This window comes from Castor canadensis, chromosome 12, assembly GCF_047511655.1.
Source record: "Castor canadensis chromosome 12, mCasCan1.hap1v2, whole genome shotgun sequence".
Taxonomy (NCBI): domain Eukaryota; kingdom Metazoa; phylum Chordata; class Mammalia; order Rodentia; family Castoridae; genus Castor; species Castor canadensis.
This window is the reverse complement of record NC_133397.1, coordinates 88,200,116-88,221,222: the sequence shown is the minus strand read 5'-3', so window position 1 is coordinate 88,221,222 and position 21,107 is coordinate 88,200,116. Positions and strand designations below refer to the sequence as shown.

Below are 21,107 nucleotides of genomic sequence, written 5' to 3'. Positions count from 1 at the left end.
AAAATCATTAGACCAGTCAAGTAGGATGGAAGCAGGCCTCTGTGGAAAGTAAAGTGTAATTAAAGATTGAGGTGGACCTTACACCAGTGGTTCTCAGGAGAACCAATACAGCAGAATTTGTGACAATACTTGAGGTGCCTCCAAGCTAGAGGGTAATGGCAGAGTGGGTGCCACTAGGCTTGGGAGATTAGTTTGAAGATGTGTCACAGCATATGCTGGGAGTGGGGGTAGGGGTGGTATTCTTTGCAGCAGCTCTCAAAGCTGTGTAGCCTTGCTATCATCTAAGCTTTCAAAGTGTCCCCATCAAACTCTTAAATTTGTATTTTGGTGTCCAATAATTTACCTATAAGATCTAACAAAGTGTGATGTCACATTCTAGGAGAGAAATTTACTCCAAGTTCTCTTATATGAGGGGGTCTCATAAGATTCCATATTCTCCAAGGGGTCAAAACATACAAGTTCATTTATTTACTGGCGGTGCTGGGGATCGAACTGGGGCCTCAGGTTCACCTCTGAGCTTCACTCTGGCCCTACGGTCCAAGATCTTAGAGCAAAGCATGGCAAACTATGTACTGCTGCCTAACAAGTAGGCTTTGTACCCACTGCAGTTTTGTAGTCACTCTATATCACCCAGTATTTCCAGACCAAAGGAAAGCCTCCCTTTTTCTTGATTGATTGATTGATGTACATCTAAATGTTGGTTACACATTATACATAAAATGTGGTACTAATAGGATCGCTCGAGAGAAGCGGTAAGTAACCAATTAAGTGCCTTATAAAATTGGTAACGAAAGACATCCGGATAATAACGTGCGTGGCTTTTGATCCTTTTTCAAATACATTTTGAAGTGCTTCAGACGAGCCAGGCCTTTGCCTTGTATGTTGCACAGTCAACTCTAATCAAACACCGGCTGAGCTGTTTCACATACTCGTGGTCTCACAGCACAAGCTTCCGGCTTCCCCAGACTTGCGGGCGCTCAACGTCCTATTGCGCAAGCCGGGTTCCGGCCCTAGCGGTCCGTCCTGACGCAGGCCATGGCGTGGGACACTGAGCCCCTTCCTAAATCGTCCAGCGCCGGCATCTCACGCCTGCGCACTCTGCGCGAGGGCCGATCGGGGGCGGGGCCAACGTGGCGACCCGCCCCTTGCGTCGCCACGCTCCACGCCCCTCCAAGTGTGCGTGCGCCGTGGCCCCGCCCCCGTTCTACTACACTCGGGATCGGAGGTGGACGGGTGTCTACTTCTCGTCCTTGCGGCGCGGTCTCGTATGTTCGCTCGCTCTCTCCGTGTGCCGGCTTCTCTTTTGCAGCCCGCGGGTGCGGCTATGGCGTGGCGGCGGTGGCCCGAGGCTGGCGTCCGAGCCCGCGGCGCGCTGGCGCTGCTGGCCCTGGCCTTCTGCGCGCCCGGGACACGGGGCCAGGCGCTCGAGTGGTACTCGGCTGTGGTGGGCATCGAGTACGTGGACCCGCAGACGAATCTAACGGTGTGGAGCGTTTCGGAGAGCGGCCGCTTCGGCGATAGTTCTCCCAAGGAGGCCACACAGGGCCTGGTGGGCGTTCCGCGCGGGCCAGGTGGAGACCCCGAGGGTTGTGCTCCCGACACGCGCTTCCTCGCACCCGGCTGCCGGGGGTCCGCGCCTTGGGTCGCCTTGGTGGCGCGAGGAGGCTGCACGTTCAGGGACAAGGTGCTGGCTGCGGCGCGGAGGAACGCTTCGGCGGTAGTGGTGTACAACGAGGAACAATATGGGAATCTCACCGGGTCCATGTCCCACGCTGGTGAGCGGACTAGGGCGCGGAAGTTGGGGGAGGACGACTTCTGGACTCCGTGCAAGTCAGGAGTGGCCTCTGATGGTGTCTGGCTGTGGGAGGTGTTAGGGAAGCTGTCGGTCTGACTACTGTGGTTCCGCTGGTGGTGTTGAGAGAGGCAGGCGGGCGCGTCTACACACGCGATTAGATCTTCGCCTTTGGTGGCTGGGGTGGAGGGAGGAACCCTAGGCAGACGGAGTTCTAAAGAAATGAGAATCCATCGCAGGAAAGGTTGTGGTTCTACCGAGTGGGAAGCCCTCCTCGCCATGATTTCGGAATCATGGGTCCCTTTCTGCTCACCGTTTCCCGAAGTTGGGTAGGTAGGCAGGAATTGAAGCTTTTCTCTAGCGCACTCCAGGGTCACGCTGTCCCTTCAATGGAAAGTTTGGTTTCTTCATTTTCATGAAGCAGATCTGAATATTCCAAACTTTGAGTCAGAAAACCTGGCCTTTCATTCTGTATATTTTTTCATTTGCTAAAACATAGGTTTATAATACTGACTGGACTGGCAATCATTTCCGCTCATCTTGAGCTTAGATGAGAAATTTAGTTACTGTGTGGATTAAAGAAAAGATCTTACTGTATGCCAGGAGACCCTTCTTACACACTGCGCTCGCTGTCCCGGGGCAGCAGGTGACATCTTCAGGCAGTAATGATAGTTTAAGCTTTATTTTGGAAAATGCCTCCTTGGGATTGAGTTGGGACCCTGAGAGTGATCACATTAGCCTTAGAGATCACATGATTGACTCATTCTGAGCTTCCTGTGACTAAAATTGTTCTCTTAAGTTTCTGCTGCTGCTAAACCAGACATCCTTTTTCCTATACTGTACTTCTGTTTTGTTGGTTCTGTTTGGCTTTTTAACTGCAGTTCAGAACTTAACTGTAAAATGTGGGCAGAAAAGTGTCATTGAGTTTGGCCAATTTTGTAGAATGTTAAAAATGGTAGCCAGTGAGAAAGTGGAGACTTTAGGACAACTCTTTCAAGAAGGTTGACTGCAGATGGGGGAGGGGGGCAGAGAAATGGGCAGAAACTGTAGGAGAAAGGGGGGTGGAGAAAGAGATAGTGAGGGGTATTTGAAGTTAGGTGGGAGTAAGTGATCTGCTGGAATGTCAGAATGGAAAAGCAGTGATGGAAGAAGTTGGGTCTTTGAGAAGGCAAGAAGGCTGAGTCCAGAACAGTGTGGAGGGATGGGCTGCAGACAGTGGTGGGTGGGAATGAGTGTAAACGCCTGTGGTGGCATTGGGCTAGGCACCACCTTTAGTGCAGTTACTTCACCAATTAAAAACTGACATAATTGTCATTGTATCTAAGCCATGTTTCTACAAGACTCCTGAAAGGTCCTAGCATTCCAGATACATCCTATCCATAGTGTTTCCAAGTAAAGTAGTCTGTCAGTGAAAAGGGGTCAGTGTACCCTGATGCTCTGATGCTGGATGTACAGACTTCTTAATGTACTCTTTTTCTTCAGATGGTAAGCTCATCAGCCTGCAATTTTCTTAATCTTCCTGCTGTATTTTTTGATAATGACATTAACATCATTCCAGGTGAACAGCACTTGTTCCAACCACAGTTTAGAAACCTTGTTTGCTTATCCTATCGACAGAAAAACACCTCTTTGATATTCATTTGAAATCCTCTTCTCCAGGCTTATGTACCCATTATCAGCCTACATTCTAGTCTTGGCATGAGAATAAGTCTGTTAAGACAAAAAAAAAAAAAAAGAAATTAGCACCTTTAAAAAATAGTGAGTGACATTTTACTTGTAGACCCTGTGTTCAGCATTCTTAATATAATGACTAACTCAATCTTCCTGACAACCCCTTCAGGTAGATCCAATTCAGGTAGATCCATTGTACAGATGAGGAAACTGATACTCAAAGAATTTAAAACTTGGCCCAGATTACATGGTGATGTATGGCCAGATAATTGTGATAGTGGCTGTCCTAAGCATTGTAGGATGTTTAGCTGCATTCTTGTCTCTCCCCCCCCCCCCCCAGTAAATTCCAGTGGCATTCTTGCAGTTTTGACAGCCAGAAATGTCTACAGATGTTACCAAATGCTCAGGGATTAAGTGACAAAATTCTTCAACACTGACCTTAAAGGGAGGTTAATTTGGTGGCTGTGTGATAGATGGATTAAACAGGAAAAGCTGGAAACAGTCCAGTTAGACTATGGGGGTAGTCAAGCAGAACTATAAGGGCCAGTATTGTAGTGGTGATTGCAGAGACGGAAAGGATGACCCTCACAGAATGTGGCCCAGTTGGGTACAAGGAACCAGTTGTGTTGTGACTTTGAGAAGCCGAATGGGTATTTGAATATTTATATAGATCCTTGAGAAGGCTGCTCAGACTTAAATTTCCTGCTCTTAATCAGAATGTAGCAGGAGCCAGGAGAACCCACACATTCAGCCATCGCAAGTGTTCTGTGTAACACTAGATTTTTTTTTTACAGAATAGGTGGTATGCTTGTGAAATTGAATACTGGTAATTTTCCCAAGTCCCAGGAATTTTCTAGTTCTTTTGAAACCCATTGCTTTTCTCACTGGAATCCAGTACTAGATGCTTTTTGGATCTAAATATTTTTTGTCTTTAAAAAAATTATGACTTGGCCTGGTGTGGTGGTACATGACTGTAATCCCAGCTACACAGGAGGAAGAGATGGGAGGATCATGGTTTGAGGCCAGGGCAAGAAAGTAAGCAAGACCCTATCCAAAAATCAGACCTAGATGGTGGTACACATCTGTAATCTCAGTTACTTGAGAGGTGGAGGTAGGAGGATCATGGTCAGAAGCTAGCCCCAGGAAAAAAAGTGAGATTTTATCTGAAAAATCCCTAAAGCAAAAAGGGCTTGGAGGCATGGGTAAAATGGTAGAGCACTTGAGGCCTTGAGTTCAAACCCTAGGACTGCTAGACCAAAACAGAAACAAAACAAAAAATCATGACTTTAAGATCATATTCTATTACAACATCAGCAGTAAGCACTGTTACAAAGTTAGACCAATGTCTAATGTCTGTTTACTTTAGTAGCCATATTGAGCTGTTACTTTGGGCCAAGTATTGTACTGAGTCCAGATAGACATGCATAAGACACATGCTTTATTGGAAATGATAAGCAGAGCATCCACACAATAGGGTTTGGACTTGATAGAATGACATGCATAGGTGCTGAGGAAGCATAAAGAAAGGGCACGGGTGCTCACAGATTTAGAAGTTAGCTCAACTAAGATAGGGGGAAATTGATAAAAAATCATTAAAGAAGTACCTTTATAGATACAGTGTTGACTTTACCTCATATATTGCAGGTTAATAAACAGGATGCTCTTTTAGCTGAATTCTTGGTGTAGTCTTTTAAGAATGACGCTTTGATTTCTTGAACAGTTACTTGCTGAGTGCCAAATAACTGGCAAGACTTAGAGCTATATTTGGGAGAAGGGCTAGAGTTGGGGTGTGGCAAGGGATGTTTCAAATATGTATAAGAGATCTCTGACTTTGGAGAGGTCACATATTGAGGGGTGCATTTTGTATTGGCAGAGCATGGTCATGGTAAATAGTCTTTTATGAGAAAATAATAAGTTCTTGATTATCTTTAATACTATGCTCACAAATGATCTAAAAATTGAATTTAGTTTTGAATTTAAGGCATATTTTGATCCTAGAGAAAGACAGAAGTGGCACCTTACAGCCTCATAGAGGATGAGATTAACTAGGATAGTTGCCAGAAAGGTTCGGTTTTGAAAGCCAAGTTAAAGTTGCTAGGGAAGGCATGTAACGCTTGGTAGGAGTAACTGGGCTGTGGACTTCTTGGTGGCACTGACAGCATTGCAAAAGGTCGAAAGTCTGAGATGAAGTAATGTATTGGAGAAAGCTGCAAAAGAGTTCTCAGTAAGATTGCTAATAGTGTCATCAACTCATCTACACATCTAGAATCTTTGCTTGGTTTGTATTTGTTTGGTTTTTTGCAGTACTTGGGTTTGAACTCAGAGCCTACATCTTGAGCCACTCTGTCAGCTCTTTTTTGTGATGAGTTTTTTTGAGATAGGGTCTTGCAAACTATTTGCCCAGGCTGGCTCCGAATCACGATCCTCCTGATACCTGCCTCCTGAATAGCTAGGATTACAGGCATGAGCCACCGGTGCCTGGTTTGTTTTTATTTTTGAGACAGGGTCTTGCTGTATTGCCTAGGCTGATCTTGAATTTTAGACTCCCCTGCCTCAGCCTCCAAGTGCTAGGATTACAGGTGTGCATGACCCTGACTGGTCAAAATAATTTTGAGCAAGCCAAATTGTCCAAAACATAATTAAAAATTCTATAGTGTCTAAAAGTGAATTCCAAGATGGACATAGTGATGCATGCCTGTCATCCCAGCACTCAGAAGACTGAGTCAGGAGAATCTTGAGTTTGAGTCCAGCTGGGCTTCATAGTGAGCCCCTGACCAAAAACCAAAAAAGATGAATTGCATTTGTTTTGATGCCCTCCTAGTTCATGCTAGCCAACCATGAAAAAAAATTTCTATTCTGTTTAATGGCTTCAGATTTCCAAGACATTCTGTACTATTTCCTCTGCCATAACAATCATTACTAAGCATATCACATATAGCCCTGGAAAAGAAGCAAGGTTTTCAGATTAATTCATTCATGCAAAAACCCTGACACGGGCCATCACAGCTTGGTACTCGGGCTACAGCCTAATAAAAAAAAGAACAGGTAGTACTCGTCTAGTGAGCAGAGACCTATAAAGAAGTTGTAGTGGGTGTGTAAAAAGAGGAGTAGCTACATATCTAACACTGACTACATGAAGAGTCAGGGCTGCTGCAAAGCCTTGGCATCAGCTTGCCTTAATTCTTAAAGATTTGACCAGGAATTCTCGATGGTGGGTGTGGGGAACAGAAGTAGCAAGAGTGTGGCAGCTAAGTTATTGGAACAAATAAACCTATTACTGGAACTTTAAAATGTGATTTCTTGCTGCCTGAGTTAATTTTCTAGACCAGAAATCGAATCCATTACTTTCAATATTTCAGTAGTTCTCATCTCCTTCCAGAGAGTGTTGAAATCTACTTTAGTTTCCTTAGGAGGAGAAACGATGCACTAGACTCAAATGTCACTGCTGAATTTTGGTATTAGTGGCCAAGTCTGAACTTTTTACATTTGTTTGGTTTTTGACAAGGTGGTGGTAAAAGGAACACAGAAATTTGAAAAGCAGATGAATGCCATTTTATTTTTTAGCCCAGGAGAATTTTAAATTATATTACCAGTAATTTGGCTTACTAAAAAATACTACATTTGGTAACCATTATTCAACAGATAGGTTGGTAATCATGTACATGCAATTACATTGCACTAAATGTCAGACAAAAATAAAACAAACTTCCCCCCAAGCAGTTGTCCTGCCTAGTGGTGAGGCATATTGGTCCCTTTGTGGGGAAGGGTTGTGCAACATGACCTTTTTTAGCCAAGAAAGGTTGGTATCAAAGCTTAGGCCTGGAGAAGAAAAAAAAAAATTCCAGGGACTTTATCTCTTCTGTCCCAGGTTTTTTGAGTTCCTGTATATTCTGTGAAGAAAGTCGCAGGTTTCATGTAGAAATAAGCTGAGATTTGCTGTCATGTACCAATTAAGGGTCAGGTTTACAAAGTGACTTGAGCAAGTTAGCTGTGTAGGATTGGCCAGAGTCAGGGAGACATCAGAAGGTAAGGGGAGGTTGATTGTGATGGTTGTGCCTGGCACCCCTTGGGTTTGTGCGTGAATTGACTTCTTAACCAGAGCCTTGTTACCCAACTTCCTGCCTTTATATTATTCCCCATTTTTTTGGCTCTTTTTGTTGTTGTTGTTTTGTTTTGGTGTGTGTGTGTATGTGTGTGAGACAGGGTCTTGCTAAATTTATTGCCCAGGCTGATCTTGGGATCCTCCTACCTTGGCCTTCTAAGTAGCTGGGATTATAGACATGTATCAGAAATGTTTTGGAAAAACAAATCAGTCACAGGGTAGAAGAGTCATCATTCTTGAGCTGGAGCTTTATTGATTTAAAACAGGCCCCGGAAGCAATCTTGCCCCTCTGACTGTAGGACCATAAACTATTTAGCCCTCATTCTACACACAGCTTTTTAAAAATACTGTAGTTTATTTCAACTCAGTGAGCTAAGGTTAATTTTCTAAGTGAGTATTGTAGGTATTTTCAGCTCAGGATGTCCTTCTTACAGTCAGTGTATTGAGTTCCATTCCCTTAGCCCCTAGTCTTGAGACAAGATGTTCAATAACATTCATTCAACAAAATACCTTATGTATGTTTTAGTTACTGGCCAAACTGGACCAGTCACCATTCCAGATACGTTTTTATGATGGTTTCACAGCCCAGAGAAGTTTTCTTTCTTCTGCTAAGTAAACTTTTCCCCTCCTTGAAGATGTGGCACAATTGTGCATCCTGGGGAAAGAGTTCCCTCCTCCCCAGATAGAATTATTCCCCCACTTCTGTAGCTCTTTTTTACTCCACTTGCTTTATGAAGTAAGTGATAGTCCAAGTAGAATCATTCTCAAGAAACATCTTCAGAAATCAGTTGGTGCAGATCCCCAGGCAGAGGATAATAAAATGAGATTTGAACCAGGGTCTGTCTGTCTCTGGGGCTGTGTCCCTTGTGAAGAGGGTACAGAATACTGCCTTGGACTGAGTCTTGGAACCCTTATACCTGGCTTTTCCAGGTGGTGTATGATTCACTGAAGATTTCTGAGCCGTTAGGTGTAGAATGGTAATATGGTGTCTTTCTGCTTCCAGTGAGATATTCAGTGACTGTGAAGTACTTTAAAGTTGTTTTCCCCCAGTATCACACAAAGAAGTTGGTATCAGTGCCAGAAATTGTATCAGCTATAATCATAGTGCAGAAGCAGTTTTGTTTTATGTGTGAAAGCTTTTCATTGAGATGGGAACATCTTAGTTGTTTATACTTTAGCTGGAAAATTTCTATAAGATTTTTATTAAAAAGACTTTTAGCTGGGGGTGTGCCTCTAGTGGTTAAGCGCCTGCCCAGCAAGTTCAAGACCCTGAGTTCAAATCCTAGTACCACAAAAAAATCTTTTAGCTTATAAAATGTCTTAATTATAGGTGACCTACAACTATCAGTTGTTTCATTACTTGTCTTTCTCAGTTACTGAGTATTTTTCTAAAGGCAGGAAATGCCTGCTTCATGTTTTTCTCCCCAGTGATAGCAAGGTAGTTTACACAAGTGCCACGGAAACTGCAGTTCTTGCTGAGGGACACATTTAGGCCCAGGCTGGTCACAGGATCACCTTCAAGACAGGAGTCACCTTAGAAGGGTGCCTTTCTGACATTTCAGTAACTAAATTCCAAAGACTGAAATTCACAGTGGATGTGCTACGGATTTAATTTCTCTCTACAATGAAATTGTGTAATACTGTAGTGTCAGTGTAATGTCATGAAACAGTGCATTTTAAAGCAGGTAATATGTACATATGGTACAGAATTTCTACTGTGCGAAGGAAGACTCCTACCTCATCCTGCAGCCATCAGCTCTTCTCCACAGAGGCAGTCATTTTAGCCCCAGACTCTTGAGTAGCCTCCCAGAGGTCATCTGTGTTGTATGGGCATAGGACTTCTTGGGATTTGTAAGGCTAGCATCTGCCAACACAAAGTTAGCTGTGACTTTTTTTTTTTCCTTCCTTCCTTTCCTTACTGTCCTGAGTAGTCAGTACTTACAGAGCTGCTATTTTAACCTGGGCACACATACTGTAATTTATATAGTAGTTTACATTTTGATGGACATTTTTGGGTTTTTGGCAGGGCCTTGCTCTTGCTAGGCATGTGCTCTACCACTTGAGCCATACCTCTAGCCTGTTTTGCCTTGGTTATTTTATTTTTTTTTATTTTATTTTATTTTTTTTTTTTCATTTTTCTTTTATTATTCATATGTGCATACAAGGCTTGGTTTATTTCTCCCCCCTGCCCCCATGCCTTGGTTATTTTAGAGATAGGGTCTTGCATTTATGTTTGCATTTATGGTATGGACTGCAGTCCTCCTATTTGTACTTTCCGTGTAGCTGAGATAACAGGCTCAGGCCACCGTGCCCAGCCATTGGTTGAGATGAGGTCTCATGAACTTTTTGCTTGGACTGGCCTCAAACTGTGGTTCTACCAGTGTCCACCTCCCAAGTTGGCAGGTTTACAGGCTTGAGCTATCATGCCCAGCCTTGATGGACATTTAGATTGTGATAGCAAAAACTTAGAAAAGAACATTAGCAGGTGAAGGAGAGGCATGGAGGACAAACCTCTGGATAGACTCTTCCTGGGCAGATTTGTTAATTTGCAGCAGCTGGATTGTGTTCCTCAGTAACAGCTGTCTCAGCATAGTCCTCACATCATTTCACTGTGATAGCAGGGACTCAGCTCTGAAATCTGTGTAGAAAAAACACCTGGCTCCCAGTCTTTCAATGGCTAAAAGACAGCCAGCTGTTGGGCCTTGGGATGTATTACCAAGCATTCAGCTATAACATTGTCCTTGAGGACCTTCTGTTGGACATGGGAAGTTTTTCCTGGAAGCCAGTGATCAGCACCTCATAATGGTGAAGGAAGGAGAGGCCAGTATCCTCTGCTGCCATGACCCTGTCATCTGTCATTGACTCTGTGGAGAAGGTTTTGGTGATGAAGGCTTAGAACTACCCATATGATCAGGAATTATCTGATCACAAAACAGATCTGGGAGAGCAACAGGCAGAACTGAGAGAATCTGGCTACATGCTCCACGAAGGCCTTAAAACCAAGAACACCAAGTACCTTTAAGAAATACTCCACAAACTAAAGCTGCAGATTTGAAAGATAACAAAACAGAAGCAGGCCACATCCACTCAATCCACCCCAAGCAGTAGCATCCACATTATTCCCTACATAGAGGCCCAGAGGCTGGTTTACTTCTGGTTCCTGCACATCCTTTCCTGGCCCAAATCCTAGCACCATGGATCCTGGAAGTAGGGATAATGACAGAAACTCATGAGATCAGTGGAACCTCTTTGGACCAAGACACCCTCCCCCCCCAATCTCCCACCCCTGACCTCAGAAGTCTGATTCTGGAGGTTTTGCCATCCAGACATGGGGGGAACCCAGAAACCTCCCAAAGGAGCTGATCTATCCCCAGATCACCCACATGGCTGAAGATGCAGACCCATAACCTCAAAACTCCTCACTTTCCTGTGTTCATGCCCATTGGCTTCTAGAGCTCTTTCTATTCTAGGGACTCTGGATGGAGAGTTTCTTGTACCCACTCTCCTTTTACTTTGGCTGACATAGGAAAGGTATATTTTTAGAAACCTCTTAACACTGAAGCTAGAGCTGGAGAAATAATTGATTTTGAGAAACATTAGTGCAAAGCTAATAATTTTGTGGAAGAAACCATTTTGTATTACTTCAGAGTTATACTGAATAACCTCAGCAGTGATGTTTGGGGGATCTCATTGTCTCTTTTTTTATCATTTACCCCAAGCAAGAACTTTGATCATTGCTTACGAGGTAAATGTGCTAGTCCAACCCCTAGGCTACTTGATTGTTTTACTATTATCAGTGTGAGCATGGATTAATCATAACCTAGAGATGCTCAGTGACTAGTGTAGATACCTTTGGTCTTGAGTGCTGGTGCTGTCCTGTAGCCTTGTCAGTTAGGGGGACTAAGATCTGTTTGAGATCTGAGTACAGTTAACAGCCAGACTTGGCAGGGAGTCCTCTTTCTAGAAACTGGAGTCTCCTGGGTTCTTTGTAGACTTAATGGCTCCCTTTGTCTTATAGCCAGTTCTTCATACCTGTTGGTATCTCTTGGGCCACTGCTGTTGGGGAATGCTTCTTTTTATATCGCATAGAACAAATACTTTTTTTGTGGTGGGGGAGGGCTGCTGGGTATTGAACTGAGGGCCTCTTGCATGCTGAGCACACATTCTACCACTTAGCTATGCCCCCATCCCCTGAAACACAAGCCTTGCCTGTTTTTTATTGCACTTAGATTATGTAACCCCAGTTTGGTTTAAAACTTCCAAAAAAGAGAAAATTCATCCTACTGACTTAGTATTGCTAAATGGATGTTAAATTTGGGGGTGGGGTGGGGGATGTTTGGTAATGGGATGGAACCTAGGGCCTCACGGGCACTAGGCATGTACCCTAACAGTAAGTACACTGCCAGCTCTAAACTGTTTTAAAGTAAAGAAAATGGTAAGTAAAGTTATAGTCTTGAGCTATGTGAAGTTATTGTCATCTTAATTTGATTTTCTTGTCCAGGTCAGTGCCTGAAACTTTGAGGGACGAGGAAGAGTGAAAAACTTCAAAATTTTTCCATATGGAAGCATTTTCACCAAAAGGACCCCTTTGCTTTATGCCACACATTCCTTACTGAGGAAAGAGAGAAACTGCCTTTGTATTTCTCTCATAGTGTTCCTGTTCTGTCACTGTCTTGAACACTGTCTCAAATACCTCCTGTTACTTGTTTTGGATACCATCTTGTTTACAGAAGGAGCTGACCTCATTGTCAGGTCCTGGAGTCTAAAATTATCCAGACAATTTGTGTCTTCTGATAGGATGTCCTGTTTTGACAGTAAGAATCCTTACAACTTTCTCCAAAAATAAGATTAAAAAAAAATTGAGACTAATAATAAGAATCCTTACTACTTTCTCCAAAAAAAAATAGGTAAAAAAAATTGAGAATAAAGTATCTTTAGAGATATCTCATCATATTCATGAGTAAGTACCTCTGTGCAATTAAGTTCCTGGAGGCAGAATTGCTGGTTCAAAGAGATATGCATTTACATTTTTGATAGCCATTGTCCCACTATACAAGAGTGATAATTAATTCCCCCAGCAGTATTTAAGAACTCCGACTTGTAGGTATTATTGCTCATATAGTGTATCAAACTATTAAGTTTTTGCCAGTCTTACAGATATTTTCATTTGTACCACAAATTTTCACATATTTAAAACCCATTTGTTAGAGGATGACTGATAATGGGCACAGAGTTTCTTTTTGAGGTGATGGAAATGTTACCGAGTTAGATGCTGATAATGCTTGCATAGTGTTGTCAGTCTATTTAAAACCACTGAATTATATGCTTTAAAGGGGGCGATTTTTATAGTATATGAATTATATCTTAAGCTGCTGTTTAAAAAATCATTTGTAGCCTGGGCACAGTGGCTCACTGCTGTAATCCCAGTTACTTGGGAGGCTAAAATCAGGAGAATCTCAGTTCAACACTAGCCTGGGCAAAGAGTGAGGCCCCATCTCAACCAATAGCTGGAAGTGGTGGTGCATGTTTATCATCCCATCTGCACGGGACGCATAGATAGGATCTCAGTACAGGCTGACCCAGCCAAATCACTAAAGGAAAAAGGACCAGGACTCAAGGCACTGTTTAAACCCCAGTACCACCCCCGAAAAAACCAACCAATCAAACAAACAAACAAAAAACTTTTGTATTTTCTTTTCTGCAAACTAACTTCCTTGTTTTTAATGTTCTTTTTCTTATAGGAAACTAAGTTTTCATCTTGTTACAGTTTTTTTTTTCCCAAGTTGGTCATTTCTTATTTTGACCTTGATTTTTCTCTCTTAGTCACGGGGAAAAATTTTCATTTTTCTATGGTCGTATCTTTTTTGTCTTTCTTTTTAAAGAATCTTTGAGGTGGTTTTTCATACTTGAAAAAAGTTTTCGGTAATATTACATATTGTTTAATTCCCCTGCTTCTTCTGGACATAATATATTTATTTTGTTCACCTAAATCCTTGATTTAGCTGGAATTTATTTTGGCATAGATTTCACCTATGAAACTGAGTCATATTCTGGCTTTTTGGAGGGCAGTTCTTAGTGACTTGTTCTAATGTTTTCTCTTTTGGAACCACATTTGGTAATTTTTCCTTGAAAATCACCCATTTTATTGAAGTTTTCAAATGTATGTGTTGAAGAACTTAGTACTCTTAGCTTTCTCTTAACTTTATCTTACTCTGTGTTCTTGATTATATTGATTTCTTTTTTCTTTCCTTCAGGAACAGGAAACATAGTGGTCATCATGATTAGCTATCCAAAAGGACGAGAAATTTTCAATCTGGTGCAAAGAGGAATTCCAGTAAAAATGACCATAGGGATTGGCACGCGTCACATGCAGGAGTTCATCAGTGGCCAGTCTGTGGTGTTTGTGGCCATTGCCTTCATCACCATGATGGTCATCTCATTAGCCTGGCTAATATTTTACTATATTCAGCGTTTCCTATACACTGGCTCACAGTTTGGAAGTCAGGTAATTATAGATAGCCATTAATTTTGTTTTTAAAATGCTAATTCATAAATATATCACATATATATTACTTGAAGTTATATTTGACCATATTTCATTTTCACTTATTTAAGTATTCATAGAACTTTTCAAAAGTAACTTTGTTTTGTTTGTTTTTTGTTTCTTTGAGACAGGGTCTCACTATCTATCCCAGGCATCTTGAACTATTGATCCTCTTGCCGCAACCTCCTCAAGTGCTGGGATTACAGGAGTGCCCACCATGTCCAGATCTGAAAATAACTATTTTATTAGAATGTATTAAATTTTGTTTTGTGGGAAATTGAATACTTTTAAGGCTGGGTTACTTTTTGCATATTTAGTTCCTACAGGCACTCTCTTTTCTAAACAGGAATGATGAGAAGGCATGAGACAGAGTAAACCTGCCCTCATGAAACCCTCTTTCTCTCACCTGGCCTAAAGTTGAAGAGCAGAGACGAAGGAGCTTCCTTGTTTCCACTGTGGAGCAGTGATCAAGCTCCTTATGTGCAGAGAGGCTCTTTCTTGGTAATAGCAGATGAGGGTACTAGAAGTGCCAGAGGCTTCCTGTAGCGTCCTCTGTCCTCCTGCAAAGGTCTCCTTCCTGATGACTAGGAAGGACTCTTTCCTTTTTGGGACCTTAGTAGACTAAGTATATGGTGCCCTTTTCCTCACCTCATTACTTTCTCACCAACACGTAAACATAGGAATTGGTTTCTTGGAACTAGAGGTGGGCAGAGCACATATTTAGAATGTATGAGTTCTTGGGTTCCATCTCAGCACCACTGAAAGGTGGGAGGGAGGTGTTCTTTCTCAGATACAGAATTGAAAATAAATATTCCTGATCAAATAGCTCTTAAGCTATGTGGCTGTTCTATATATTAAGACTAAAATGAGCTGACTGTGGTGGTACACACCTGTAATCCAAGCTCTTGGGAGGCTGAGGCAGGAAGGAGGATGGAGAGTTTGAGGCCAGCTTGGACTACATAGTGAGACCCTGCCTCAAAAAGAAAGATTAAAATGTTCTTTAATTTGTTTTGGGGGGTATTTTTATTTGTTTTTTTAGTTATTGTATATGTAGTTACTTGTTTTGCTAAAGAATTTTTTCTGTGTGCTTTCCCTTGTTATGTGTGACTTTTAAAAAACAGTGATGATTTAAAGTGTTTTAATAATAACATTTTCCTCTCTAAGAGCCATAGGAAGGAAACTAAGAAAGTTATTGGCCAGCTTCCACTTCATACTGTGAAGCATGGAGAAAAGGTAATATTTTCCTGGTACTTTACTTTGTTTTGTTTTGTTTAGACTAGAGAATGTGTTTGTCTTGAGAAGTATTTCTTTCCACTGTGCTGATTCGTAGTAATGAGTTGAGTTGTTACTAACTGTCATGTGTGTGTTGTCTATTTTAAAGGATTGGTGAAATGCCATGGGAAAAGCCTTCCAGACCAGTGCTTTCTGCTGACAGCCACTAGACAAATATAGCCATTCAACTTTCAGTAAATTAGGAGACTGGGGTGAGGCGGTAGCTCAGTGGTAGAACATGAGCTTAGCATGCACAAGGGTTGGAATTAATCCCAGCACTGTCCCCCCAAATTAAATTTAATTTAAAAATGAGTTTCTTAGTTACACTAGCTACATTTCAAATGTTCAGTGGTCACATTACCAGATACTGCCATACTGCAGCGCCAACATTGCCGTCGCTGATGGTTCTCCTGGTCAGATCTGGATGACTGCAAAGACTCTGCAGAATGTACTGTCTAAGCCATAGACCTCGATACCTTAAATTCATTTTTGTTGAATTTGAGACTATTACGTTCTTTGTGAGGCTCTTAATTACAGGTTTTGTAATTAAGGTCCTGTAATACTGAGGTTCTGTGAAGGAGAAAAAGGGTGTTTTTAAAACTATTTAAAAAAGGAAACATTTTGATATGGCCAATCCAAGATTTAAAAGTTCAGAATTATACCAGAGATATAAAGAATTTGGGGAATAGGACAAAGCCTGAGTCTAGATACATAGAGTTCTTAAAGGATGTGTTCCTTAAAAGCAAAACTGTTGCTTCTGTTTATTCTTAACAGCAGTCTGTGCTGTGAAATGTTGCTAACTGTGTTGACCTGTACTTGTGAGTTGGCTCGATTGTTTTGAATGTCATTTTATCTCACTAAGTTGTTGAGACTTAATTTACTGCACCCTCCAGTCTCCATTCCTCTCAAGAAAAAAGAAAGAAACTACGCTTATGGTATATATCTTCTCCTCTGCCTTACTTACAGGATTAAAACAAAAATGACACATTAAATTACAGACCTTTGAGTTTTAAAAGTTTAGAATCTGATATTAATGGCTTGTGTGATATATTCAGTATTAAGGGTACCATTCCTTCCCTAATAACTTCTACATTATACAGTGTAATTTCAATAGTTTGTGCAAAATACTGATTTCTTTCTGTGCAAATGTGTTAAACAGAAGTAAAAAGATAAAAAGTTGCTTTTCATTAGCATCTGATTCACAAATCACTGAGGGTCCTCTGGGAAAGTTCTAGTTAATACCTGTGACAGACTGTCCACACATTCTGCATAGCTGGCTGCTTGACATGCATGTGATTCTGTGTTCTTGCAACATGACTGCTCTCCTTTAGCAGGAAGTCTTAGTCCTGACATCTGAGAAGACGCAGATTTCATATGTGGCATTTTGTGAGTCAAGGCTTTCAGAACTTTAGTCAGTGTTATCTTCTTCCTATATGGAACATTTTAAAAGTATGTTGACAGGGACCTTTTTTATTTTTGAAAGTTGTTGGAATAATTTAAAAAAAAAAAGGATCCCTACATAGTCCAAGAAGTGTGTACATGAATTTTCTGGCACTTACACATTTTAAACTTATAAAAAAAAAATGTGTCTATATCTTATCCATTTCTGGAGATTACAGTTTATTTTTAAATTTTTCTTTTCTTGTGAACTCATTCATGGTAACTTGCAAATTATTAGGGACTTCAAAAATTATTTCATCATTTTTGCGTGACAGATGGTAAATAAGAGACAGTACTTTTGTTGTGATATATAATTTAAAAGGCTCTTGTAGTTAATAAAGTCTTTGATAACATCCACATATAAGCTCCAGCTTTTGCTGCTTCCTTGGTAATTAAGTAAGTGGTGCATGTGGCTAAGTATGTTTTAAAATTATTCCATAAGGATAATGTGGCTATTTTTCATAATGTGACTTGGCTAAAGCTGCAGACAGGTTCACTCACTGACTGAGTTCCTGAGACCTGGTCTCAGAATATAACCTGTCAAGTCAGGTGGCCCCTCTGGCCCTGGCTGCTTTGTTGATGAACAGGACCTAGTGAGGAGAGAGAAGTGGAAGGGCTGGCCCCACTAAAAAAGGTCTGTGACCCATAGATTCTAAAAAGTAGAAATTTTTCACAAAACTGCCTCCTCCTTAGTAACTTTTGTTTCTTTGTACCTTTAGTTTGCTCAACAAAAATAGTGACTTATCCCGATTTGTGAATTCGTTTGTTATTAGTGAGGTGAATATTTTTAGATATGTAACAATTTGCATTTTCTCCTTTCCAAGTTGTAACTCTGTTCTTAACAAATGTGAATTTGTTTTTAATGATTTTAGATTCCTGAAAGTCTTTCTTTGAATACTTTCTCTTTATATTTTAAGTTTTATGTTTGAAAAAAATTATTTTAACATAAGATAGCAGTCACTTGCATTGCTGTAGCCCTTAAAACATGAACATTTTTTCTCCCTCTTTTTGCATAGTGGGGATTGCACTCAGGGCTTCAAGCTTGCTAGGCAAGCACTGTGGATTACTTTTTTTCTAAACCCAAACACTAGCTTAGTATTTAAACACTGTGAATGCGTGATTAAGCAGACATTTTTTCCCCCCTTTTTAGCCAGATTTCTTAGATGCTTGCTTGGTAGTGGTAAGAAGTAAATACCAAGTACAGTTATCTTTGTTTTAGTGTAGTACAGAACTTTTCACTGTTTTAGTTAGAATGCTGTGCATTTACCAAAGATGTGCTGTATATTCACAATGTAGCAAACTCTTTCCTCCTTTTTTTTTTTAAACAGGGAATTGATGTTGATGCTGAGAACTGTGCAGTGTGTATTGAAAATTTTAAAGTAAAAGATGTTATCAGAATCCTGCCATGCAAGTAAGTATGTTCTTTTTTGTCTCCTACAATATTTAAAAAATAGCTTGAGAAGTTTCAAGATTCAGACAAAAGAATTCCGTGGCTTTTCTGATATGAAGATCTTGCTGTCTTTGGTCATCTCTTCTTTCAGAAAACAGGCTCAGGCTTTCATGTCATCTTCAAGGGTCTTTAAAATTGCTTTGCTTAGGAGAACCTTAAGTGACCATTAAGAACCCATTATGCATCTTTGTAGTATATTGGCTTTTAGTCTTACAGGCAAGACTTCATTAGCATCCTAGGAGTCCATTGTACACTTAGCAATGCAGAAAGTTAGGAGTAAAGAAACTGAAGCAAGAAAGATGAGGGACCAGGGTGAGAGCCTGGAATGGCCACAGGAAGCAGATCAGGGAAAGCAATGGTTTGCTCTTATTTGTACTCTGGTTTGGGTTCTTTTCAAAGTTGCATAAAATAAATATTCTTCCTTTTACTCAGGTTACAGTAACTCAGGGTCAGTTTTGGCAACAGGAAGTTGCAACTTCCTTTTTAATTATGGGCCACTTTAATAATAACTTTTAAAAATATTTGCTTTGTTAGCAGAAGGGTTTATGTATAGAAATTAGACATTTTAAGTCTGATCAGTTTCAATTATATTTCATACCTTTTAGAAGCAAGTTGCAGATTAATATAATTAAGAGTAGTTTAGTGTATATATACAAGTTCTTTATAGTACCTTAAATTCTTGATAACTCTGTGAAGGAAATAAAGGAATTAGTATCAAAGTAACCAAATAGGTTTCCTGAGTGAAAGTAGCTGGCTTAAATCTGTCAGCATTTATAGGGTTGGCACAGTAGGGACTTAATGAATTGGGGTCACTAGAAGTTGATAATATACTGTAGAAAATCATTTAAGTAGAAAAGAATCCTTACTCTGGACTGGGTATGGGCAGCTTTCTGATTTTAACATGATACTCAGGATACCACCAAGATGAGCATTGCTGGGTATGTGCTGATGGCTGAGCTGGGGTTTGTATATGACCTTGAAATACAGAATTGTTACATATGTACATTTCCTGCTCTTTATTTTTGGAATTTTAATGTCTTTCCCATTTCTTCCCAAGCTTCGTGTAATACATTCCCCAGTAAAGCCAATAAGTTTCTTTTGTTTTTTTGTGAAATTATTCTTTTAAGTTCGTTTTAGTTTGAGGATAGAAAAGTCAAAAGACAAGCTGGGATAGACTGTTAGGTAATGAAGAATTGACATTTTAACAGCATTTTGAAGGAAAGATCTTCAAAGTACAGTAATAATAATGAAGTAGGTATGTGCTGTGCCCAGCTTGGTGCAGCCCATGATGTAGGAACAGATGGTTGGAGCTGAGCTCCCATGGTCATAGCTGTCAAGTCACGCAGCTGGTGTTCAGGCTCAACCTATCTGGTTCCAAAGCCAATACTTTGGTGATAGCCAACTAAAACAAATTAGTAAAAGAAGAAAGGGTATATGCCTTGTAAAATTCTGATAGTGATAGATACTCATTGCAGAAAAAAAGAAGGGTATATAAAGTATATGCGAGACAAAAGAAGTGATTTTTAAGCCTGACCCCAAAGATGATTGTTAGTCTTTTGCTGTATTTCCATTTGAGTTGTTGTATGGACTTATACATGATAGTACCAGTTTAGTATTAGTTTATTGCTGTTAGTTTGTTTATACCACATTTATTCTCAAAAGGCTTGTAAGTTACCTACTAAGGCATATAAAAATGTACAACTTGGCATATGGTAGAAAGAACACATGCTGTTTTTGTGGAGTGAAGAGAAAATTTCACTGGAAGTCCCAAATTCTATTAAAGTAGAAAGTAAAATTGATAATAACTTAACATAGATACTTAAGTAACTAAAGCACAATGCTGATTTGATGTTGGCTAACTTACAATGAGGAATTGAGTTGGTAGAGTGTCTTATTTCCTTTATAAGATATATAAGCATTTATTTTAAAACATTAACACATACTTAATTTTTTTAGGCATATTTTTCATAGAATATGCATTGACCCATGGCTTTTGGATCACCGAACGTGTCCAATGTGTAAACTTGATGTCATCAAAGCCCTGGGATACTGGGTTTGTTACATTTTTGTTTATATTTGATCTCTGCCCCGGTTATTCTTAGTGATTCAAGTTCATTATTAACCAGAGGCCAGAGGAATAGGAGAAATGCTCCTTCTGGTATCCTTATGGTTTCCTAAAGAAGTTTTCCCCTATTAAAGATGAGTTCTTAAAGTAATCCAGAATATCAGTGATAGGATAATATGCAGGATGTCTCCAAGAGAGTTTATAATCACTTGGAGCAATATGTATACTGGTGTACTGCACTGCTATATATGTATGTATGTATGTGTGTGTGTGTATACACACACACACATATATATATAAATGTTTATTTTATATATATATAAATGTATATTTTATATATATATATATATGTGTGCTTGTCAGTCTTATACAAATGAGAATCATAAAATGTATGAAACAGAAGGAGCCTCATACTTATTTTGGCTTATGGTACACATTCTACATGTGAGGAACCTAAAGCCAACACTTCTTGATATTAGTTCTCCCTGTTTGTGCATTTCAAAATTCTGTAGTGCTGGGGAAATTTGTCCATTAGACTGTGATGCTTTGATGGTGAGGTACCTTTCTCAGAAGACATGAGCGCAAATTGAAAGTGATCCTGCCAGAACTGGTTACGGGCTTGCTGAAAGGCCTTAAACACATTTCACATGTAATCTTCACAACCACTGTACAAAGTGCTATTACCTTCCCTATCTACTAGGTAGAAACTCAAGCATAGAGACACTGAATTGCTCATCTCACACAGCCTGTGGATGGGAGTCAGCTTTCAAA

At 40.4% G+C, this 21,107-nt stretch overlaps 1 protein-coding gene and 1 pseudogene across 1 annotated transcript in view; both read left to right on the top strand.

Moving 5' to 3' along the window:
• Nucleotides 1-1,191: 1,191 nt before the first annotated feature.
• Rnf149 (ring finger protein 149) overlaps nt 1,192-21,107 on the top strand; it is a 25,897-nt gene continuing 5,981 nt past the window's right edge. The window contains exons 1-5 of the mRNA XM_020157417.2: nt 1,192-1,775; nt 13,820-14,070; nt 15,274-15,342; nt 18,150-18,232; nt 20,228-20,324. Coding sequence (XP_020013006.1) covers nt 1,268-1,775; nt 13,820-14,070; nt 15,274-15,342; nt 18,150-18,232; nt 20,228-20,324 — 1,008 coding nt within the window. The 5' untranslated portion in view covers nt 1,192-1,267. The remainder of the gene's footprint in view (nt 1,776-13,819; nt 14,071-15,273; nt 15,343-18,149; nt 18,233-20,227; nt 20,325-21,107) is intronic.
• Nucleotides 1,782-13,812, top strand: LOC141414883 (putative monooxygenase p33MONOX pseudogene; annotated as a pseudogene).